We start from the raw sequence: 22,684 nt of genomic DNA on the forward strand, positions 1-22,684 counted from the left end.
TCTTGGAAAAACCTCAGAATATCTTAGCTCCATCACAACCCCTTTAAAAGATGATTTCCAAAAGATCTAGATAAGGGAAAGAAAGGATAGTCCAACCTCTCCCTCACTCCCATTTTTTCCTGCCATCAGTGGCTTTTCCTATACAAGTAAAATGAGTCAGAAATTGTCGCCCTCATTTCCCTTCTGGACCACTTACATACATTACCAAATGGACTCTCTAAGTTGCAGTGACCAGCTGAGACATTTCTATCACATGTGGATGCATCCCTCATGTTCCCGGCAGAAATTCTAGCTGGAGAACGGGTCAGGACAGAGACAAAAACAAGACCGTGACGCCCCAGGCAGCCCAAACCATCCCTTTATTAAGGCTTGAAGTTTCTCAGACGAACAGACAGATAGACAAGAAACTATTTGTTCACACAAAAGAAGTGCCAGCTCCCCTCCCAGTCCCCCCACCCTTCCCATGACTGGATGCCACTCTGTTCCTGGGAGACTTGGCTCCTGTGCCATCCAGAGGCCATGTGCTTAGGGACTTCTGCCAAACTTGGCCCCCTGGGAACTCCAGCTCTTTTTTCACTTTGCAGGAAGGGGCTGGTGGGGAGGGAAAGAGGAAGGGAGGGACTAGGAGAAGGGTCAGACTGCTCTTGGCTTCCCAGGTAACCCAAGGGAAGACTTCCCCAGACAGATACCTGCAGCAGAGGGATGGATCCTGGAAGGAAGGACCACAGCTAAGGAGGGTTTGACTCCCAAGGTTAGACAAAACAGACCCCGGGTGCCTGGGCTGGGGAGTGATTGGGAGAGGGGGAGGGGAGAGGATGGCCCCAGCATTTCACCAACTCCCATCCTGTAAGCATATGGCTTGGGTATCCTATTACTGCTTCAGGTGGGATGCAGAGGGATGGTCCTTTGTTACACTCAGCTTGAGCACTGCCCTTGGGGACAGAAGGTTGGGTTCAGAGCCCAATTCCGCCCAGCAGACTAACCAGGAGTTCTCTGGCCCAGGCCCCCCTGAGGGAAGTCCCTTTCTGCTCCTTTTCCCACCCTCCTCTTGTCCTTCCTCGGATGCCTCTTTTCTCCATGGAGCACAGACTTAGAGATGGACCCTCAGAATATCCTCGTTGGCAGCAGCCTTCTTACAGCTCACACAAGTGAGAGTCGGGGACTTCTCCCTGTCCGCTAAGCAGGTGCGGCACACCAGGTGGCCACAGGGAAGCTGGTAAGCAGGATCGCTTCTGAAGAAAGTAGTGAAGACTCTGCTGCAGGCGCTGCATCCAGGACCCGAGCTCCAGGTCACTGCGGGGAAACGAGGGAGAAAAACCAGGGCCAGGATTAGGACCCACATGCTTCCTGCCCGTGTGCCCGGGGAAGCAGTTTTGAGGGATGTTTCTCCACAGCCACCATTAACATTATGGCCACATTGCACTGCCAAGGGAAAGCCCCCACCTGTCTGAGTCTAGAGAAGGCACTCCCACCTGCCCCAGACCTACAGACTAGCACCCAGTTTTCCCAGGGGCTGGACTGGCAGGTGGCTCAACAAAGTGAAGACCTCTGGCTCACAGAATCACAGGACTCAGTGGGGTAAAGGGCCATTTAAAAAAAGGCCCAAAGAGATTTAAAACTTTGTCCCAGATTCCACAGGTAGCAAACAACAAAACCATTGCTCCTACAATGGTGATGCAAGTCCAAACTCAGCATTTTCTGCACCAGCCCAGGCTCTCTTGGGCAGCAACGTTGAGTTGCTCAAGCAAACTGCTCACACAGAACTTTTCTGGCTAAGGTGGGGGAAATATGGAAAGGTCAGTAACGTAAAAACAAATCAAATACAATTCTAAAAGTGCAAATTAATGGAAGAAACTTTGGTAGCTTCCAGTGAGGCTCCACATAATGATGTAGTTCTAGCAAGCAATCAATTCAATCAGAGGAACAAAGCAGAGTAAATTGTAGAGCTAGTGGCCCCTGCCAGTGCTAGGAGATAGGAAAGGCCAGTTCAGGCTGAGGGGCCTCAGGAGGGCTCCAGTTCAGGCAGCTGGGCCGTGATGCACAGCTTCTCACTCTGCCTTTGTCAGGAACTTTCTACATGAGTTCAGCTTGTACCACATCCTTTGGTACTCATGCTCCCTCCTTTTGGACCTAGACCAGCAATGATTGAGGGGCACAGTCATTACCGTGAAATTTATGTTGAAGATTTCAGGCCCTATCTTGAAATGGGGAGAAATGTCATGGGGTACCCCAGACTAAGTTAGGGAACTTGATCTGAAGTGGGCTCTAAGCTCTTCAGAGGAAGAGCCAGAAGCTCGCTCTGACTACAGAATCTAAGCAGAGTCTTTCTTGCTCCATATACTCCAAGGGACCATGGATGCCCCAAGACCTCTTAACATTCTCATGCTAGGCTAGAGAGACCTTACAGAGGATAATCACGGTTCACCCATGGCCTTGGTCATTTGATCCCTTTCTTTGTGGTCTTGGGAGAAGAAGCCACATTCTTGGGCTTTCTTCTAACTCACACCTATCATTAAATCTCTCCAGGCCAAGGGTCCAAGATGCTTTCTTACATAGTGGGCTCTAATTCCAGGCTTTTCAGAAGCTGTGATTAGTTTTGTAAGCTAAAAAATATTACCTTCCCTACATTTCCCATAGTCAGTGCTTTTGACAGGAGAACAAGTCCCTCTACTGGTAAGAGTGTGTTTTCCAAGCTCCTGAAACCAAACTAGATCCATCCCGATATGAAAATTATTTGAAGTTTCTTGGCTAATGATTTAGTCATCATCCTATATCCAACGAATGTGATTTTATGAGGTGCTTCAACACAAATATTTAGTACAGTAAAACCTGATTAATTTGGATTCTACTCATTCAAACCCTATATATAGGGCTGGGCCAAGACTAAAGTTTCTTTGCAGAGCTATAAAATGTTATCTACCTTTGAAAAGTTGCTGACTCAAGAGTACAGAATGAGGCATATATTTTTCCTTTTTCTTGTCTTTTTCCCCTTTATCATAATTCATGTAGAAACATGTTTTGAATGACTTTTTATGTATAATGGGTATTGTATTTTTTGTCTTCTCAATGGAACCGAAAATAAAAATTAAAAAATAAGGATATAGCTTTATTTGAAAAGCAACAAAGTTTTCTTTGTGAGATGAAAGCATGATTTCTAAGCAAATTAAAAGTGTCAACAAAATGCCAAGGGAATGTTCATTCTTGGGAATCTTTGAGAACACTTCAGAGAAGTGGCTGCTTAACACATAAAACACAGATGTTATAATTGACACATCTGCCTTAGACATTTGGCCATAACTAATGTAAGACTTCTTTTCTGCAGGAGAAAACAGTTGTTAGCTTTTTGTTTATTAGCTTTTTTCCATGTGAGAGATTAAGGTCATTCTCCTTGCAGGCTCCCAGAGCTTTGTTGCAAAGTCTACCTAACTTCAGTACTCATTGCATTTCCCTATCAACATGGATGATCTGGTTCTGGAAATTGCCTTTAGGTGACATTACTTTAATGTGACTTCAGGTGACTGTTTTAAGACTTGGCATCATAAACTCATATAACTTTAGAACTCCAAGAGAGCTTGGGGGTTTTCCTTCCACTCACTCAACAGAGTCCTTCTACTCCATCTCCAACAAGGGGCCATGCAGTCTCTGCCCAAACATCTCCAATGTTACCTAACAAAGACAGCCCATTCACAAACCAGGCAGCTGTGCCTGGAAAGCTTTTTTTTTTTCCCCCAGAGCAAAAGCTGCCTCCCTTTCTGACTTCTGGGACCAAGCAGAACTAGTATACTCTGCCTTCCCTATGTTAGGCATGCAGATGCTGGAAGGCCACGTTTCTCCAGGTGTTCTCTCCTCTAAGCCTTTGCATTTTTTTTAAAAACATGTAGTGGTGTCTCAGCATGGTCAGATCTGCCCTCATTTCTGGAATCATCTCAAATGTCCAACAGTTTCACCATAGACCATGTCAATGACTTCAGGAACTGAGCATCACATGGGCAAGGCCTCCCCTTCCACATACAGATTATCATCTGCAAAAAGTCAGATGAGGTTTGATGACCTAATTTTTCCTTTGAACAAAATGAAGTATGCAGGCTAAAAAATATGGCCGTGACCCAGGGACACCATAGGTCAGAGAGAGCGCTAGCAATTTGAGGTTCTAAGGTTCAGGTGACAGTTAGAGAGGAGCCTTTCTGGACTGAGGCTCCACAAAGCAGCTCTAGGGAAAACCTAGCTCTAAGGGCCATCTTTAGTTTTGGTTTCTCTGCTTGGAAACTGAGCTTTCCCTTTACATCTCAGAGACCTTTTCTACTTACAAATAAGACTCATGCAAAGAGGTCCAAAGCTCACAGAGACACTGACAACTTGCCAGTAAGAGAAACGCTTGCCAGAACCTAGCAGGACACTATCAGACCTGAATGATCAAGTAGTCAAACTCCCAAAACCAGTCTACAGACAGCCCCTAGCTCTAAGAAAGAGTGACTCAGAGCAGGAAAGAGGCCTTTTCCTGAATGTCCCGTCTGCACAGGGACATGTGTCCTCACTAATTTCCAGGCAGACACTAGGAAGAGCAGGCCTTGAGGGTCCAGAGGAAGGGGCCAGGAAGGAAATGGGCAGGGTTTGTATTACCAGTCTCAAGAGTGGAACTCCAGGAGCTGCTGCCGGAGCTCCCTGAACTGAAGGGCTGAGGTTTCGTCAGGCGGCTTGTGAAGGACGGCCGAGTGCTGAGGGCCGAAGTCAAGGCCACATCCAAACTTTCTGATAACCTCTGTTCGTGGGAAACGGAACCTGCTGAGAGAAGCAGAGAGGGCTATATCTAGGGAGAGATGGATGAATGGAGGCACAAAGCAGGAAGGTGGGATCAGGGAAGAAGGTGACCCTATGCAGGGAAACCAAGAATACCTGATGGCTATGCTTTGGGGAGATACCCCCTTCTGGAATACTGCATTGGCATGAAGGGGCACGGCAAAGATGGGCAACAAATTTATTGTGCTTACCTCCCACAGCAAACCAGAAAAATATTTTCTCTATTTAGCTCAATGCACATTGCCTGAGCAACCTATAGCATACATGGCCTTGTGCTGAGGAAATTCAATGTTCAATCCCGAATTCAAGGAGCTCCAGTCAGACACCAGGGAGGCACAATTATATGCAGGGAACTACAATACAAAGGTGATTCAGCAGAGAGGTACTAAGTATTCTGAAAGACCTTAAAAGGTAAAAATTCCATTTACAGTGGGGAGAAGGCACAGAGGAAGCGTAATGAAGAATATTGGAGCTGGGCCATGAAGGATGGGCACAATTTCAGCAGACAGAGGTAAGGGTGAAGAAAAGGGCATTCCAGACATGGAGCAGAGGATGAACAAATGCAGAGAGATAGAACAGACAGGATGATATGAGAGCACAAAGATGTCCAATTTGGTAGGACCACAGAATGAGTGTAAGGCTGGAAAGGTCAAAAAAGTAAAGAAAGCATGCGAAGGGTACTGAATGCCAGACCAGGAACATTAGACTATTCTGTAGATAACAGGGAGCCACTAAATGTTTCTAGGAAAGCACTTGTTAAAGCCAGATTCCAGATTCTAAAAATACAAAATGCTATTTTTGATATTTTGATTCAAAAGTCAAGTGCAGATGATGAGGAGATGCTTTTTCTCTGAAGGTGACCCACCTTGCATTTCAAACATAAAAGCAGGTGGGTCCAACAGTGCTAGTCATTTACATACCCAAGGGCTCTCCTAGTGGGAGGTGACCCTCCCTCCTTGCCAAAGCAAATCCCTCTAAAAGCATAAGCAATCTCCTTCCTTCCCATCAGCTTTCTGCATCATCCCCACTGTCAATAATCTCCTCTCAGTGTCCACTGCACAGTAACCTATTGCCTACAAACAAACCAACATCTCCCCCAGACTCAGCTGATCCCTCCCTTTCCATGAACTATCCTCCTGCATCTCTCTTCCTTTTGTGGTTCACCTCCTTCAGACGTGGCCAACAAACAGCAGCCCCTTTTCTAAACTCTCCACAGTCACTGTTCAAATGGTATCTTAATTACCAAGTCTGCTTGCCTGCTCTCAATCATCTTCCCTAACCTAATGCCTCTTACCGGCCCAATCACTTACCTCTTCATGACGCTCTTTCCCTCTGGTTCTTCCTCTACCTGTCCCAGTCTCTTCCCAAACAATTTTGCTGGATCTTTCTCCAGGTCATGCCCACTAGGGGCCATTTCCACCCCCTTCTTTGTTAATTTCATTTGGTGACCTCATACTTTATTTAGTCCTAAGCTCTCTCCTGACAACCCAGCACAGATGCCAAGCTGGAGATCTCCAAATGGATGCCCCTCAGATCTCTTATACTTAGCACGCCCCATGCCAGACTCATTATCTTTCTCTTCAAACCCTCTCCTCTTCCTAAATTCCCTGTAATTACTGAATACACTATACTCCTCAAACCCTAGGCGCACAAGCAAGTCTTGACCTTACCTCACTTTCTGTACTTAACCAAGTGCCATGTCTGGCCAATTCTATCTTCTCTGCCCTGTTTTCACCTCCAGTACTTTCCTCCATCTCACTGCAGCTCTCCACCACCACATACTGGGTCTACAATAGCCTGATCTCCTTGGTTTTAGTAACTCCCCAAGCAGTCCATTCTTGCCTCAGCTGTCCAACTGATCTCTCTAAAGTATAGTACTGACCCTATCAATCTCTATTCAAAAAACTCCAGGGACTCCTTATTACCTCCAGTATCAAAGAGGAAATCTTCCATTTGGCTCAAATGAGATATTTGTAAAATGCTTAGCACAGATCCCAACACACAGTAGGTGCTTCATATATTTAAGAGGCAGCTAAGTGGCACAAAGAATAGAGGAATGGAGCTCAAATCTGACTTCAGACACTAGATGTATGACCTTAAACAAGTCTTTGTCTCCTTCGGTTTCTTCCACCCCCCAGATTGTTGTAAAGATTAAACGAGATCTTATTTGTCAGAAAACTTAGCATACAATAAGCACTTAATATTTCTCCGGCTCCTTTAAAGCCCTTCATAACCTTTCCCCTTTCTATCTTTGCTATCTTCTTCCCCACCACCTCCATGCAGGCCATCTTCCTGCCACCCAGTTCACTCCTCGCTGTTCTTACACAAGACACAAGGCAGCCCATCTCCTGACTTCGAATCTTTCTGCTGATTGCCTCCCAAGTCAGAAATTCTCTCGTTCCTTATCTGTACCTGCTGGCTTCCTCCAAGTCTTACATTCTGCAAGAAGCTTTTTCCAGGCTTCCCTTCTAGGCTTTCCCTCTGAGATCATCTCTAATGTGCCTGGTCTATAGCTTGTTTGTACATAATTGTTTGTGTGTTATCTTCCCCACCAGACGATGAGCTCCTAAGAAAGCAAGGATTTCTCCACTTCTCTAATGGGCTATTACTTATGGGACAAGGCCATGGAAACACCCCATATATAGGCTGATCACTCTGAACCCCCGCTTTCCCAGATGCATCTGTATAATGATTTATGATTCCCAGAACACTCTTGACCCCACAACTTTGTAAGGTAGGAAGGGCAAGTATTTGTTCCATTTTTCAGCTGAGGAAAATGAAGTTTCTCAGAAAGGTTCAGTATCAGGAGCAGCCAGAGAGTCACGCCTCTGCACATCACTGAATTCTGTCACTGAGTTCTTGTAGGACCTGGAACATATCACTTAAATCCTTTGGGCCCAAGAAGGCTGGACTAAGGTGATCACTAAGATCTAGCCCCTTGACCTGCACATAACTGCCTGCTGAAATCCTAATCCTCTGAGAGTTGTGGAAATGTACGTTCCTTGCTTCTCTGAAGAAATGGAATAGTAGGGGTATGGAATATGATCTATACCATCACTCGGAGTTGATATACAGATATGGTTCTGGATGAATTGCTTTCTTTTTTATTCTATGTTATAAGAAATGGCTCAGTGGCTAGACAAGAGAAGGAGATATTTAAAAATTAAGGTGACAAAACAGGTATTGATTAAAGAATGTGTTTTTGGGGATTTTTTTTTTTTTTTTTGAAGAAAAAGAAATAAATGCTTTTCTTCTGTCAAGGCCCGCCCAAGAAGCTACTTTCTCCATTAAACCACCTTCTCAGGTGTGCCTACTTCTCCTGTGGGCTCCTTGATGGCAGGAACAAATTTTACTGATCTCTAGATTTCTTTCGTTAACTTATAAACAAGAAGTATTTAATAAATACTTCCTGAATTGAACGGAATTCTTCTATAAGTTCCTAGTTCCAAAAAAAAGACTAAATCTTGAGACCCAGGATCCAAATCAGTGTGAAACTTTTTAACCCTTAACTAGACCTTCAAAACAGAAGACAAGGGATAAACGAGGAATAGCCTCTCTGACTTCCACTGAGTGTAGCCAAAGTGCAGGTTGGAGGCCCTAAACACCACCACCGCCCCCCACCCCCACCCCAGACAGGGACTCTGAATGCCAGCCCAATGGTTCTGGGGCAGCCAATCCTTATGACAGAAGTCACCCCTACTTAAAGAACAGGGAATTGGGGTAGCACAACTACCTGATGAGCAATCCATGTGTGGCAGGTTTGACTCCACGTTGGATTTCATTTTCTTACTGTTGTGCTCCGAGGTAGATGTGACTCGTGGGTCTGTGGTAAAAAAATTGGGAGGCGGCTCCATACGAGGCCTGTCATTTGGCAATAGCTCCATGAACTCCCCCTTTCTCTTGCGAGAAGCCACAGCGATGGAAGAGGGAACTGCTACCCCAGGAGGCTGGGTTCTTCCAAGAAGGTTGCAGCCAGGAGGAGTGTGCTGGAGCAAGAAATAGTCTATCCTGGCCTTCAGAGCAGTGTGGGGCAATGGCTGGGAGTGCTGGCTGAAGGCCACCCCTGTAAATGGGTCACTAGGCACTCGGCCCCAAACCGCCTCGCTCCGGTTACATTTCTCCAGGGTGCTCTGGTCAATGACCTTGCCTGAGGGGAGCAGCATGGGGAAGGGCATGATCTCCAGAGTGATTGGATCCAGGAATTCCTCAGGCACATCCTGGATCACATCGGTCAGTTCCCGAAGACCAGCTGGCCGCTGGCTGTGGGAGTGGCCACAGGGCTCACAGTCATTCTCCATTGGCAATGCTGGGGTAGGGTGGGAGGCTATGGGATTCAAGCCTCGAGAAAGGCTGGAGGCTAACACCATGACGTTGTCTATGACCTCTTGGGGACAGTTTTTGGCCGGTTGGCCCCAGACTTCCATCTTCTTAATGCAAGTGATTCCACTGCCAGCAATAAGGTTAACAGAGAGCTTTAAAATGGACACATGAGCAAGAGAGAAGGGGCCTTTACTCCAGAGATCCTGATTTACATTTCCACCTGTGCAGAGGTTAGTTTCCAAAAGATGGAATGGTGGCCTTGCCCTGAAGCCCCTGTGGGTGAACGTTGCTCGACCCTGGTTTTTTACCAAGATTCTCCCTACCAAGGTGAAATTTTCTTTTTCAATGTTAGTCGGCTCCAAGACTGTGGGCTCAGATTCCATGGTGCTCCAGTAGGTTTTACCTGATGAGGTAGATGTGAACACTTCTAGGCCAACAATATTTTGGATTCCCCCTGCTGTGACATCCACATTAATCCTGCTGAGTTCTATACTAAAGGGAAAAGACACAGTCACATGGATTGGTGGTTTAATGAAATACTCAGTGCGAAAGCCACGGTTTCTCTTCACAGGGTCTTCAGAGATGAGATTTTCTACTTCATAGCCATCTGCTGAGATCTGGATTTAATAACAAACAGGAAACATGCTGATTTGAGCTAATCCAAGGAAGGCAGGCTGGATCTTAAGAAATCACCATTTTTAAGAAAAACTGTGTCAAGATAAGGCATAAAATTGTGGCATGAAATTCATGAAGATTGATTCTCCCTTACTCAGACATGAGATATACTCATGAAGGCAGAGCTGCTGTAAGTAAGCAACAGTCCAGAGAGCATCTGCTTAGATTTATTAAAAACCTCTTGGACCTTGTGACAAGGAGCACTAATTCCCAAATTATAACTACTGAGATTATCCACAAAAGCATGGGTGCTGACACCTTGGAAAATGTCAAGGTACACAGCTTTAGGAAAATCAACCTTCCCTGAATTTCCCACATTTTTACTTGGGTCCTGCCAACACTTGCCTTATTAAGTATCTCAGACTCATTTTAAAATTAACATGTGGAGGGAGAGAGATATGTTTGTTAACGGTCCAGGAGTTTACATATTCAGTGTTTCCCCGACTAGGATTCACAGCATTGTCTCTTAGAACCATACTCTGAATCCCAGAAAAAGCTTTAAAGAATAATAATTCTAAAATGTAGGTGCAACTGCCCAATCTACAAAATACTTTACAAATATCTCATTTGAGCTTTATTGGAATGAAGTGTGGCGCTGAAAGAGAAATGGAATTTTTGTTTTAACAGGCCTTTCTTGATAACTGCACCAAAGTCAGGACAGGGAAAGAAGCCTTCAGACTAAGCAGGATTAGCAGACCCAATAAAACAGGAGAATGGAATTTCTACCTTAATTCTACTTTTGAGCTATACTGTAATTGCCCATTTAAGCAGAGGGAATAAAGAGAAATATGAATAGGATTGCATTATAAAACTAGTCCTATCTAAACATCAATCTATATGGTGTGGGTTTCTAGACCAGTTCAACATAATTAGTGGACTGTACTTTTACACAAAATTCATTTAACTGGTTTTGAAAGAAATGGAAGCGTGGAGGACAGGAATTATAAACTAGAAAAATTAATGGATCTATTAGACTTGAATAAGCAAATTAGTTCATATACCATACGTTACAAAAGAGAAATCATCTAAAATAATTTTTACCTTGTTGCAGTAAATTCTTGGTTTGAACTGTGGAAGGCAAAGGTTTATTACCATCTTTGCAGATGAAAGGGCAGCATACAATCATCAGAAGTAGCCTTAAAGGAAAAACAAAACCTGGGATTACTGAGAAGGAGCAGCTCAATGATGGATTTTCATCTCCAAGCTGAAACTCCAAGAACAGGACAACAACACAACAGAAACTTTAAACATCCACTTTCTCTCTCTCTCTCTAGATCCCATATGATGGGAGTTTTCCTAAACAAAACAGGTAACAGAGCACTCCAATGAGCTCTGCGATTTTCTCTTTCTTCCTGGTTGTCTCCTTCCACTTTCTTAACAGCATTAAAACTGAAGAGAGTTTTTCATTGTCACACTGGGGAGGGGGAGAAGGGGAGGGTTGAACTCTGAAACTGTATCCCCTTTAATCTGTAAAAGAAGGGAGATTCAGGGTCTCAGACTCCAAAGAATCTTGAAGGGGGCATACTTTCTAGAAGGGCTTTTTTAAAGGCAAATCACCCCCCACTGATCTTTTGGGGCAGCCGGATCCCCATTCAGGAAATTCCAAATTCTGGAAAAAGCCTTCAAAGTGATTTCATTCAATTTTGATATCTTGGTCTGATAATCAGCTCAAACTGCCCCAGCCCCCAAGATCTGCTCATAAAATAGATTTCTGTTAACACATTCTTTGCAAATCTTAAAAGATTTGTCCGCTAAGAGAGAGTTTCTTAGTGAAAAATGAAACTTCCTTTTTTTTGCCACTAAGATTTCAGGTTTGTTCACGTTGGACCCGCACCAAGACCAGAGAGGATTCTCACATCAATTCTCTATCACTAGAACAGCATCAATACCTCTCAGGTAGGAAAGTTCAAAAATCCCATTTAAAAAATTCCCGCAGTTAGGAAATAAATTGTTGCATGAAAGTACTACAATAACTCTATGCCCTAAAAAATTACAAAAAATTCAGAGAAATATGAAAAAATACATATGAACTGATGTAAAATAAAAATCAGGAATGACACTAATGGAGATGGAAAAAACAATAATGAGCAGAGATGGAGAAGAATGGAGATGAATGGGACCAGGTGAAAATTTCTCAAAAAATCTAAGAGATGGAGTAGGACAGACCTTAGGCTTGCAGGCCTATCACATGGTTCCCAGGGGTCTGTAGGGCAAGAAAGGTCAGACCCTAGATCTAAGCTTCAGAAAGTGATAGGAAGTGACATGACCCACAGGAAGCAGACAACATTGCTAACTATTGGTCAATAATAATTGGTCAATAATGGTTATTTCCTTTTTATTCCATCCAATGAAAAGACTCAGGTCTTTTGCTGTTTAGCCAGATTTACTACTTCTGGCTGGCTAGGCCAGGCATATGCTGGGAGAGCTGAGAAGCTTTATGTCTGCTCAGGTATGCTTGGGCCTCTCCTTGAAATTCCTTTTTTATTTCCTTTTAAAATTGGCTCAATGGGAAGGAAAAGGTATATTGAGAAAGAATAATGATATAAAAAATAAAAGGCATCACTTAAAAAAACAAAATCCAAGGACTGCCTAACTCCTTCACTGATACAATCTGGATTTCAATCTTCAAGAATGCCTCCAAGTCAGACTAGGAGTCTATCTAGGAAGGAGCAGAAGTGGAATATGGGTGCAAGGGAAGAGAGAGGAACTATCTTCTGTTTGTTGTTGTTGTTTTAAATAATATTTTATCTTTTCCAAGTACATGCCAAGATAGTTTTCAACATTCACCCTTGCAAAACCTCGTGCTCAAAATTTTTCTCCATCCATTCCCCCCAAACACCTTTCCCTAGCAAGTATTTTAATAAAAGTTAAACATTTGTGATTTCTTCTATACCTACTGCACAAGAAAAATCAGATCAAAAGGGGGGAAAAAACATGAGAAACAAAGAAAAAACAAACAAACAAATAACAACAAAGAGTGAAAAGACTATATTGTGGTTCACACTCAGTTCCCACAGTCCTCTCTGGGTGCAGATGGCTCTTTCCATCACAAGACTATTAGAATTGCTCTGAATCACCTCACTGTTGAAAAGAGCCACGTCTATCACAGTTGATCATCACACAATCTTGTTACTATATACAATGTTCTCCTGATTCTACTCACTTCACTTAGCATCTGTTCATGTAAGTCATTTAAATCTCTGAAATCATCTTGTTGATCCTTTTTAATAGAACAATAATATTCCATAACATTCTATAACCATAGCTTATTCAGCCATTCTCCAACTGATGGGTATCCACTCAGTTTCCAGTTCCTTACTACTACAAAAAGGGCTGCCACAAATATTTCTGCACATATGGGTCCTTTTGAGGAACTATCTTCCAATAGACTTGGAATGGAAAATGCTATGTGCAGAGAGAGTTATTTTCACCTTTTTTGTGTTTCTTTTTGATCTGATTTTTCTTGTATAACATGACAAATATGGAATATGTTTAAAAGAACGGTACATATTTAACCTATATCAAATTGCTTACTGTCTTGGGGAGGAGGGAAGTGAGGAGAGAAAACTTTGTAACACAAAGTTTTTAAAAAATGAATGTTGAAAACTATCTTTACATGTATTTGGAAATATAAAATACTACCAAAGAGAGTGACAGTGGGATTATCTTTATTCATACCTCCATCCCTGCTGGCCAGAGAACAAGGGATTCCCTAGGAGTTGATGTACCGCATATCTAGGTAAAAGATAAGTCAGGAGGAATGCCTTCTTTCCTTAGAGCCTTTTATCTCCTTTCTCTTGTCCATCAGTTTTTCTCACAAGGAAGCTATGAGAAACGGTACTGAATTAAGCTTGCTAAAGGTTTTTTGGCAGAAAAATGTCATTTGTACACATGTAGGATAGGAGGAAAAAAGGAATCCAACAAGTCAGCAGTTGTTTCAGGAAAGTGCTCCTTTCATACCAATCAACTGGATCCTAGTCAAAGAGCACAAAGCTGGGCTGACCCATTCAATTCAATAAATTTTTAATGTTTGTGGCAGCCCTTTTTGTAGTGGCAAGAAACTAGAAACTGAATGGATGCCCATCAATTGGAGAATGGCTGAATAAGCTATGGTATATGAATATTATGTAATATTATTGTTCTGTAAGAAATGATCAGTAGACTGATTTCAGAGAGGCCTGGGGAGTATAATAGGAAACTGAGAACTTCTCAAGAATAGTCACTTGATAATTCCAGACCCAATTTCAAAGGTCTGTTAATCATTAAGGCTCTGGGAAGAACAAAAAGTTTGCTCTTCTAGTAGAAATATCTGATCTCTTGGACCTTTACTTAACTGCTAAGAGAAGAATATATTTAATGGCCGAGATATTCTAAGAGGTCTATAAAGTGGCTAATCTCTGTTGAGGAAATCTGAGATAAACTAAGTCTCCTTGGTTATTCTAGCTTAATGGATTACTTACCTCTAAATAAATCTCTTTGTGGAGGATTACATGGTTTCTTATAAAATCATTGACTAAGGTAGATTGAATTTATAACTTAGATTCAGTTTATCTGGGGTGTTCATACTTTGTAAACAGTTGCAAAACTGACCACCATAAAACATGCCTGCAAACAGTTGTATACCTTGTGAACCTGACCATCATAAAATTCAGGTCAAAATTTAACAAGTTCATGTTACTTCCAAGCACTAAGCAAGATAATGAGAATTGACCGGATAAGGGGAAGGAGGGCTGTCATGGATTCTCTGGTCACAACTATATAACTCATTTCAATCTCTGTGGAAATTAACCTCTCTCCACTGGTAGAACTCCAATGGAAAGATGTTCGCGTCTTGCAAGACTCCAAAATAAACACTTCTATTCTTCACTCAAGATCTCTGAGTATTTGTAAATTGGATTTGCTGTACCACACACTTGCATGAATTGATGCTAAGTGAAATGAGCAGAACCAGGAGAACATTGCACACAGCAACAAGAAGATTATACAAAAATCAATTCTGATGAACTTGGCTCTTTTCAATAATGAGATGATTGAGGCCAATTCCAATAATCTTGTGATGAAGAGAGCTGTGTACACCCAGAGACAGGCCCGTGAGAACTGAATATGGATTACAACATAGCATTTTCATTCTTTTTGTTGTCTGCTTGCATTTTGTTTTCTCATTTTTTAAAATTTTGATCTGATTTTTCTTGTGTAGTATGATAATTATATAAATATGTATACATATATTGGATTTAATTATATTTTTTAACATATACTGGATTACTTGCCATCTAGGGAAGGGGTGAGGGGAAGGGAAGGGAAATTTTGAAACCAAGGTTTTGCAAGGATCATTGTTGAAAAATTGTCCATGCATGTGTTTTGAAAAGAAAAAAACTGTAATAAAATAAAAAACAAAAAAAATTAAACATTTTTAAATCACCAACTATATGCAAAGTTCTAAGCAAAATATTGAGGATGTAAAAGCAAAATGAAAAACAAGTCTTCAAAAAGCTTATGTTGTTGAGAGAATAGAACATTTTCACCACTAGTGTGAGTCTATCTTGAGAAAGGGGAGAGTATTAATAAGCAGGAGAAAGCATTTTTTAAGAGGTCACTCAAAACTCCCCTGGATCCTAAGAGGAAGGAGCACATTGCATCAACATTAGGCAACACAGGCAAAGGGACAAAGTGGGGAGAGAGGTGCCAAGTAGGTTAGTTTGGCTGAAGCACAGAGGGAGGATCTGTAAAGAAGGGATGTGAAGTAGGTGTGCAAAGAGAGCTTACAGCCAGACTGTGAAGGGATAAGCAGCAGCAATAAGGACTCTACAGTCTGGGGCTGTAGGTAGAGGGTCTTTGTGGCAGTGTGAAGGGGAAGTGCAGAGACCCTGGAAGCAGAAGCTCCCTGACAAAGGGGAGCAGCTGGATGAGGTCACAGATGGCCAAGAGGAGAATGAGAAAGCATTTGTAAAATATTTAGGAGGTCTCAATGCTAGAGAAAGACTCAGAAAAGGAAGTCAGAAGCTCACCTGTTAACAGAGGGAGACAGCCTTGCTAAAAGGGCTTGGCTGCAGAGCAAGTAGACATGCAATGGTCCTTAGGGCACAGGGACAAGGCAAACGGGAGTTCTCTTACTCTGTGTCATTTCTAATTATAACATCATTTTTCCAATGTTGAGAAGTCTGACAGTGGCAGAGACGCCTTGGTCTGGGTCTTGAGGAGCTCTGGCTGTGGGGTCAGGCCCCTGAAGGCTGCTCTCTTGGATGTGAGAATAAAGTGAGACAACATTTGTAAAGTAGTCAGTGAACCTTACCATGCAAAATAAATGCTAGGAAAAACTGAGGAGATCTGGCAATTGTCTGGATGTGTGATGAGTAGAGGAGGAGTTATAGTGTGATGATCAGGAGGGCTACAAGGTCACAGATTTTGGTAGCTACAAGTTCAGAGGAAAACAAGGACTCAAAGCATCTCCACTGCTGCCAAGATGGTGCTAAGCCCTAACTCAGTGATGGCCCATCCATTAGTGGCCTGCTGCAGAACTAAGTGGCAATCAAAGCCTCCTACTCAGGGGCCTTGGCAACAGAGACTCCCATTGAGAGAACCACCATTTAACAGCAGTTTTAAAAACAAAAGCATTTATGTTTATGGCTCCTCATCCCTCTCAAGGGTCAGTTTAAGTCAAAAGCATGACTTTTAGGCGGGTTCAGCTGAATGCATTACAGATCAGGCTGTCATGTTCAACCTTCTTGAAATTCAGTCCAAATACTAGTGAGGGATTAATGTTAATCTTTCTTTACTATTCAAAACAAAGTCAGTGAATCAAAAATAGAAGGGGAGGAGAAAATAACTTTTCTTCTTGCATAATATCTAGAACAACTTATTTTAAACTTAATTTTTTGCCACTGACTGGGATTTTTAAAAATTTAAACAAATGTATGTTAAAAAAACAAAGACTATGTTGTAAAACCAAAATGGCCTAAATCTAAATCATTACAATGGAAATGATGGCTTGTGAAAGATGATATACCATCTGACCACCCTGGAGATAGCGTGCATTCAGGCCACTATAGCAGTTTTAGTGTTTGTTTTAGTTCTTTTTGCTGAGGTAGTTTTTCTTGTTTAAGAGTCTTTTTAAAAATGAAGGCAAATTCTGGAGAGCGATTTGGAACTATGTTCAAAAAGTTATCAAACTGTGCATACCCTTTGATCCAGCTGTATTACCACTGGGCTTATATCCCAAAGAGATCTTAAAGGAAAGAAAGGGATTCACATGTACAAAAATGTTTGTGAGAGCCCTTTTTGTAGTGGCAAGAAACTGGAAAGCGAGAGGATGCCCATCAATCGGAGAATGGCTGAATAAATTATGGTACATGAATGTTATGGAATATTATTATTCTGTAAGAAACAATCAGCAGGATGGTTTCAGAAACGCCTGGAGAGACTTACATGAACTGATGCTGAATGAAATGAGTAGAACCAGGAAATCATTGTACACGGCAACAACAAGATTATATGAAGATCAAATCTGATGAACGTGGCTCTCTTCAACAATGAGATGACTGATTTCAGTTCCAATGGTCTTGTGATGAAGAGAGCCATCTACACCCAAAGAGGACTGTGGGAACTGAATGTGGACCATAACACAGCATTTTCACTCTTTGTTATTGTTCATCTGTATTTTGTTTTCTTACACGTTTACTTTCCTTTTTGATCTGATTTTTCTTGTGCAGCAAGAGAATTGTATAAATGTTCATACATGCTGGATTTAGCATATATTTTAACATGTATAACATATATTGAATTGCTTATCTGAAACACAAGGCTATGCAAGGGTCAATGTTGAAAAATTATCTGTGCATATGTTTTGAAAATAAAAAGCTTTAAAAAAATGAAACTGAGATAGAATGAGGAGAGGAATCAAGAGAAGCCATATTTGGAAACAAAACAAATATAAAAGGGGCACCAAAGAATAATTAAAAAAAAAATCATTTGGTTAAAAAGTAGTTTGAGAAGGCACCTAGTCTATTCCCCTGCCCTCAGGTAGTTTCCCATTAAAATAGTTCAAAGAAGTGAGACTCCTTCTTGGAAAATTTGGATTTGATCTACTAAAGCAAAAACTTCTTCCCAATCTGGACCCAATGTCTCTCTCCATCTTACACACACACACACACACACACACACACACACACACACACACACACACACACCATTCAGATAGGCCTATTTAGCATCCCTTGTCACCTCTCAAACTTTGTTCATATTGATTGGTCCCACTTCCCAATCCAGAATGCTCTACCCATTGTCCCCCTCCTATGCTAGTCCTTCATCCTTCAAGGTCTAGTTCAAGTGCCATTTCAAATCAAAAAGCATTTATTAGTGCCTACCTTATTCCTGCTATGCTAGACCCTGAAAAAAGACAAAAATGTAAAAGCCTCAACTATTAAAGAGTTTACATTCTATGGGGGCTGATTAATACATGTGTAAGCATGCCAAACATATACACCATAAATGTGGGGGGGAGGGGGGGAGACAAGAGATACATTTTTCCTCTGGAACCAAGATGTATGAATTCCTGAGGACCTGGAAGAGGGCATTTCTGATCTATATTTGATGAGAAAAAGCAAGATTTAAACCTTTTGCCTTTAATTTTCAGTTCCTTGAACTTCTCACATCTCTGTAGAAGTAATAACCAGATATACAGTTCATTAGAAAAGTGGATGAACACACTACTTTTAACACATCTTTCCCTGTCTGCAAAGAGGCAAGCTGAGTTCTAAAATCTGGCTTCCAGAATGACAATTTAATGAAAAGGAATGCAGATAGTTCTATATCTAAAAGTATCTGGCTCAAACAGGTTAGTAAGAAGAAAGAAAAAAGGTTCCCTTTCAAATAAGAGAAAAGCATTTAACCTCAAAAGGAGGGTGAAAGTAAGTTGCTCGAACACCAATTCAGTTAAGTCAGCACTTCAGCTTTTAAAGAGCACAACACTTTTGGTCCCTCCTAAATGGAATTACTTCTCCACCTCGGGAGAAAATTAGCCTTTGGTGAGCAGTTTCGTTTAAGCAGGACTAGTCACCCCTCCTCACTCAGTCACTCTCCCAGAGAGAAGTGGAACTCCCAAGGAGCAGACCCTGTGGGTCTGCTGAAATCAATGAAAGCCCTTTCTAAGGCAAGTCCCTAGATTAGGGAGCATCTGTTTGCATTAAACTTTTAACTTTTGTCCTTCAAACTAAAGACTAGCCTTTCACCTAATGACTTCCTAGAGTGAGGAGTAATGAAGACCTTCATTGGTGACTAGTTATAGCAAAGCTAAACTGCAAAACAATCAGAAACTAAATGATTTTCATTATCATTACTGAAACTTGGTAGGTGACTAAAATTTGACCTTGGGAAAATAAGCTCTACTCAAAACTAAAAGAATAAAGGGCATGGACGAATGGTATCATGGTGGAGTGAGAACTTCAAGTATCTTGATATCTACTGGTGGTCATTCTCTGCCAAAAGCAAAGAAACTGAGCAACTCCTAAATTGCCCAATTTCTAATTTTTCCTTCAGAAGATGAAAAGGCAACAAAGTTGAACTAGGTATTAAAGCTAAGCATAATCTGACATGGATCAAATTTTGAAAAGATATTTCAAAGCATTCAGAGGAGAGATAGGATTGAAACAGTAAGAGAAATGCTAATTAAATCAAGCTTAAGAAGTACAGGAGGAAGACAGAAAATCTAGGCCACGTTAAAAAAAATGCACAAATAAAAATCAATGAAAGATAAATCATTCACTATGTTGATATTAAAAAGAATGGAAAACCAAAAATTGTCGGTATCAAAAAATGAAAAAGGAGAAATCACAAATGAGGAAACAAAGGAAAATTGTTGAATACTATTCTGTCCGATTATATGCTCCCCCCAAATTAAGATAGTAAAAAATCTACCAAATATCTACCAAAATATAAAAAACACAGATTAACAGAAAAAAAAAAAGTGGGGGTGGGGGAATTTAAATGACCAAGTCTCAGAAAAAAAGAAAATGAATGCTAAATTTCAGTTTGAGGGTAGTGAAACTATATAATTTTTTTCCCATCCAGATTTTTACATCTGGGTCAAGATCCTTACCCTAGTGAACATCAATGTAAAAAAAAAATTTAATAAAATATAAGCAAAATATATCAAAACATAATACATTATGAACAAATAGGATTAATAACAAAAACATCAGGTTGACTAAGTATCAGGAAAAATAAAAACACGATAAACAATATTAAGGAAAAAAATCTTAAGTTACACTATTATGACAAGAGAAGTAGAAAATGCTTCTGATGAAATAAAAAAAAAATTATCAAAACTGCTATAAAAAAATAGAAAAGTTGGACCAGATTAGAAATCCAACATCCAGAAGCAAGTAGTGTTTGACATATCAAAAAACAATACTTATTAGATCAAGGATCTTACATGCAACAAAAACTTCTGGGGAAAAAACTGAAAAGCAGTCTGGCAGAAATTAAGCTTAGACTAAAGTTCAAAGTACATATAAGTTCCAGATAGATATATGACATATATTAACAAAGAAGGAAGAAAATATGTTTTGTAACTATGGGTAGAGGAAGATTTCAGAACCAAAGTAGACATAGAGAGGCTCACAAAAAATAAAATATACACTACATAAAATTTAAAAGGCTCCTTAAAATTAACAAAATATATGCAATCAAAATTAAAGGCAAAACAATTAATTGGGAAAATCTTCAGACTTTCTCTGGTAAAAATATAACATTCAAGATATATATAGAACTGATTCAAACATAAGAATGACAACCACTCTTTCAATAGAAAAAATGATCAAAGGATATGAGCAAGTTGTTCTCCAAGGAAAAAATGCTCCAAATCATTAATATAGGGACAAAAATGACAACTCTGAGGTTTTATCTAATATCTATCAGAATGGCAAAGATGACAAAAATGGAAATTTACAACTGTTGGAGGGGCTTGAGGAGGTCAGAAGAACTGCTAGTGGAGCTGTGAAGTGGCCCAAATATTTTTGAAAAGCAATTCAGAACTATATCCTCTATCATGAAACTGTGTACACCCTTTGACCTAATGATGTCACTATTAGTCGTAGACCCCAAAGAGATCAAAAGATTCATAGGCATCAAATTACTGATAGCAGCCCTTTTTTGCTATCATATAGAACAGGAAACAACTGGGGAATGACTCAACAAATTATGGTTCAAAAAATTAATGGAACATTTTTGTGCCATAAGAAATTGGAACAGAAAATGTAAAGAAACATAGAGTATATAAACTGATATACACTGCTGATACACACTGAAGCAAGCAGAACCAGGAAAACAATTTAAAATGATCAACATTTAAAACAGAATGCAGCATGATACCTACCTTCTAACACAGAAATGATAGATCCGGATTCAAGGTGCAGACATGAATTTTTGTACAAGACAAATGAATGGATTCATTGTTTGATTATATTTGTTACAGGGACTCTCTTTTCTTTTTTTTTTTTTACAAATATTGATACCAGTTCCAGTTGTTCAGTGATGAAGAGAGCCATCTACACTCAGAGAGAGGACTGTGGGAACTGAGTGTAGTAGTTCACAACATAGCATTTTCACTCTTTTTGTTTTTGTTTGCTTGAATTTTATTTTGCTTCTCTTTTTTCTTGTGCAGCACAATAACTGTATAAATATGTATGCATATGTTGGATTTAACATATATTTCTGCCATCTTTAACAAATATTGGACTACTTGCCATCTAGAGGAGGGCATGGGAGAAGAAGAAAATTGGAACACAAGGTTTTGAAAGGGCTAATGTTGAAGAACTGTTGTCTATGCATGTTTTGAAAAATAAAAAGCTTTAATTAAAAAAAATTTTTTTTAATTTATCGATACTTCCTATATATGCCTATAGGATAAAAGCCAAGCTCTTCAGTCTAGCATTTAAAGTTCCTTCACAATCTGATTTCTACCTGTCTTTTCAGCCTTATTTCATATTATCTTTCTTAATAAATTTTACATTCCAGCAAAACTGGATTCCCAGTTCTCTCAACACACTATCTCCCTCTCACTATACATTCAGACATGTTGCTCTCCCTCTGGAATGAAATAGTAGCATCTTGGCCTCTAAGAATTGTTATCTTCCTTCAAAGTTCTGGTACTACTTCCTCTTTAAAACTCTCTGAGTCTCAAGCTGGTACTTGCAATTTGATATATATAAGCTACACATGGATCAAGCAAAACACATTTCCACATTAGTAATGTTGTGAAAGAAAACAAAGATCAAAAGAGGGAAAAAAATGAAACAAAAATAAAGTGAAAAATATTATTTTTCAATCTTCATTCAGACTCCATCACTTCTTTCTCTGGAAGTACATCATTTTTCATCATGAGCCTTTTGGAATATCTTGGATTATTGTATTGCTGAGAATAGTTAAGTCATTCAAAGTGGATCACTGTACAATGTTACTGCTATTATGTACATCGTTCTTCTGTTCTGTTCATTTCACTTTTGTATCAGTTCATATTAATCTTTCTGAGTTTTCCTAAAATGATCTTGCTCATCATTTCTCAAAGGACAGTAGTATTCCACTGCAATCATATACCACAACTTGTTCAGCTATTCCCCAATTGATGGGCATCCCCTCAATTTCCAATTCTTTGCCACTACATACACAAAAAAAGTTGCTATAAATATTTTTGTACAAATAGGATAAATAAATGTGTTGTCATTATGAAGCCCTAAGGGCTATAAAAGTATGCATATCCTTTGCCCTAATAATACCACTAGTAGGTCTGTATCTTAAAAGACATAAAAAACAAAAAGAAAAAACACATATATACAAAAATATTTACTCTTTTTTGGTGGCAAAACGTCAGAAATTAGTAGGATACCCATCAATTGGG

The 22,684-nt window shown here is 40.4% G+C and overlaps 1 protein-coding gene across 3 annotated transcripts in view; it reads right to left on the minus strand.

The window, feature by feature from the left end:
- Nucleotides 1-340: 340 nt before the first annotated feature.
- UBOX5 (U-box domain containing 5) overlaps nt 341-22,684 on the minus strand; it is a 41,602-nt gene continuing 19,258 nt past the window's right edge. For 2 of the 3 annotated variants that reach the window (XM_031942807.1, XM_031942808.1), the window contains exons 2-5: nt 10,834-10,928; nt 8,531-9,734; nt 4,621-4,782; nt 341-1,293 (exon numbers count right to left, since the gene is read on the minus strand). In XM_031942807.1, the coding sequence (XP_031798667.1) occupies nt 1,091-1,293; nt 4,621-4,782; nt 8,531-9,734; nt 10,834-10,887 (1,623 nt within the window). In that variant the 5' untranslated portion in view covers nt 10,888-10,928 and the 3' untranslated portion in view covers nt 341-1,090. The remainder of the gene's footprint in view (nt 1,294-4,620; nt 4,783-8,530; nt 9,735-10,833; nt 10,929-22,684) is intronic. The other variant, XM_031942809.1, reaches the window with a different exon arrangement.

Source organism: Sarcophilus harrisii, chromosome 6, assembly GCF_902635505.1.
Source record: "Sarcophilus harrisii chromosome 6, mSarHar1.11, whole genome shotgun sequence".
In the NCBI taxonomy this organism is placed as follows: Eukaryota; Metazoa; Chordata; class Mammalia; order Dasyuromorphia; family Dasyuridae; genus Sarcophilus; species Sarcophilus harrisii.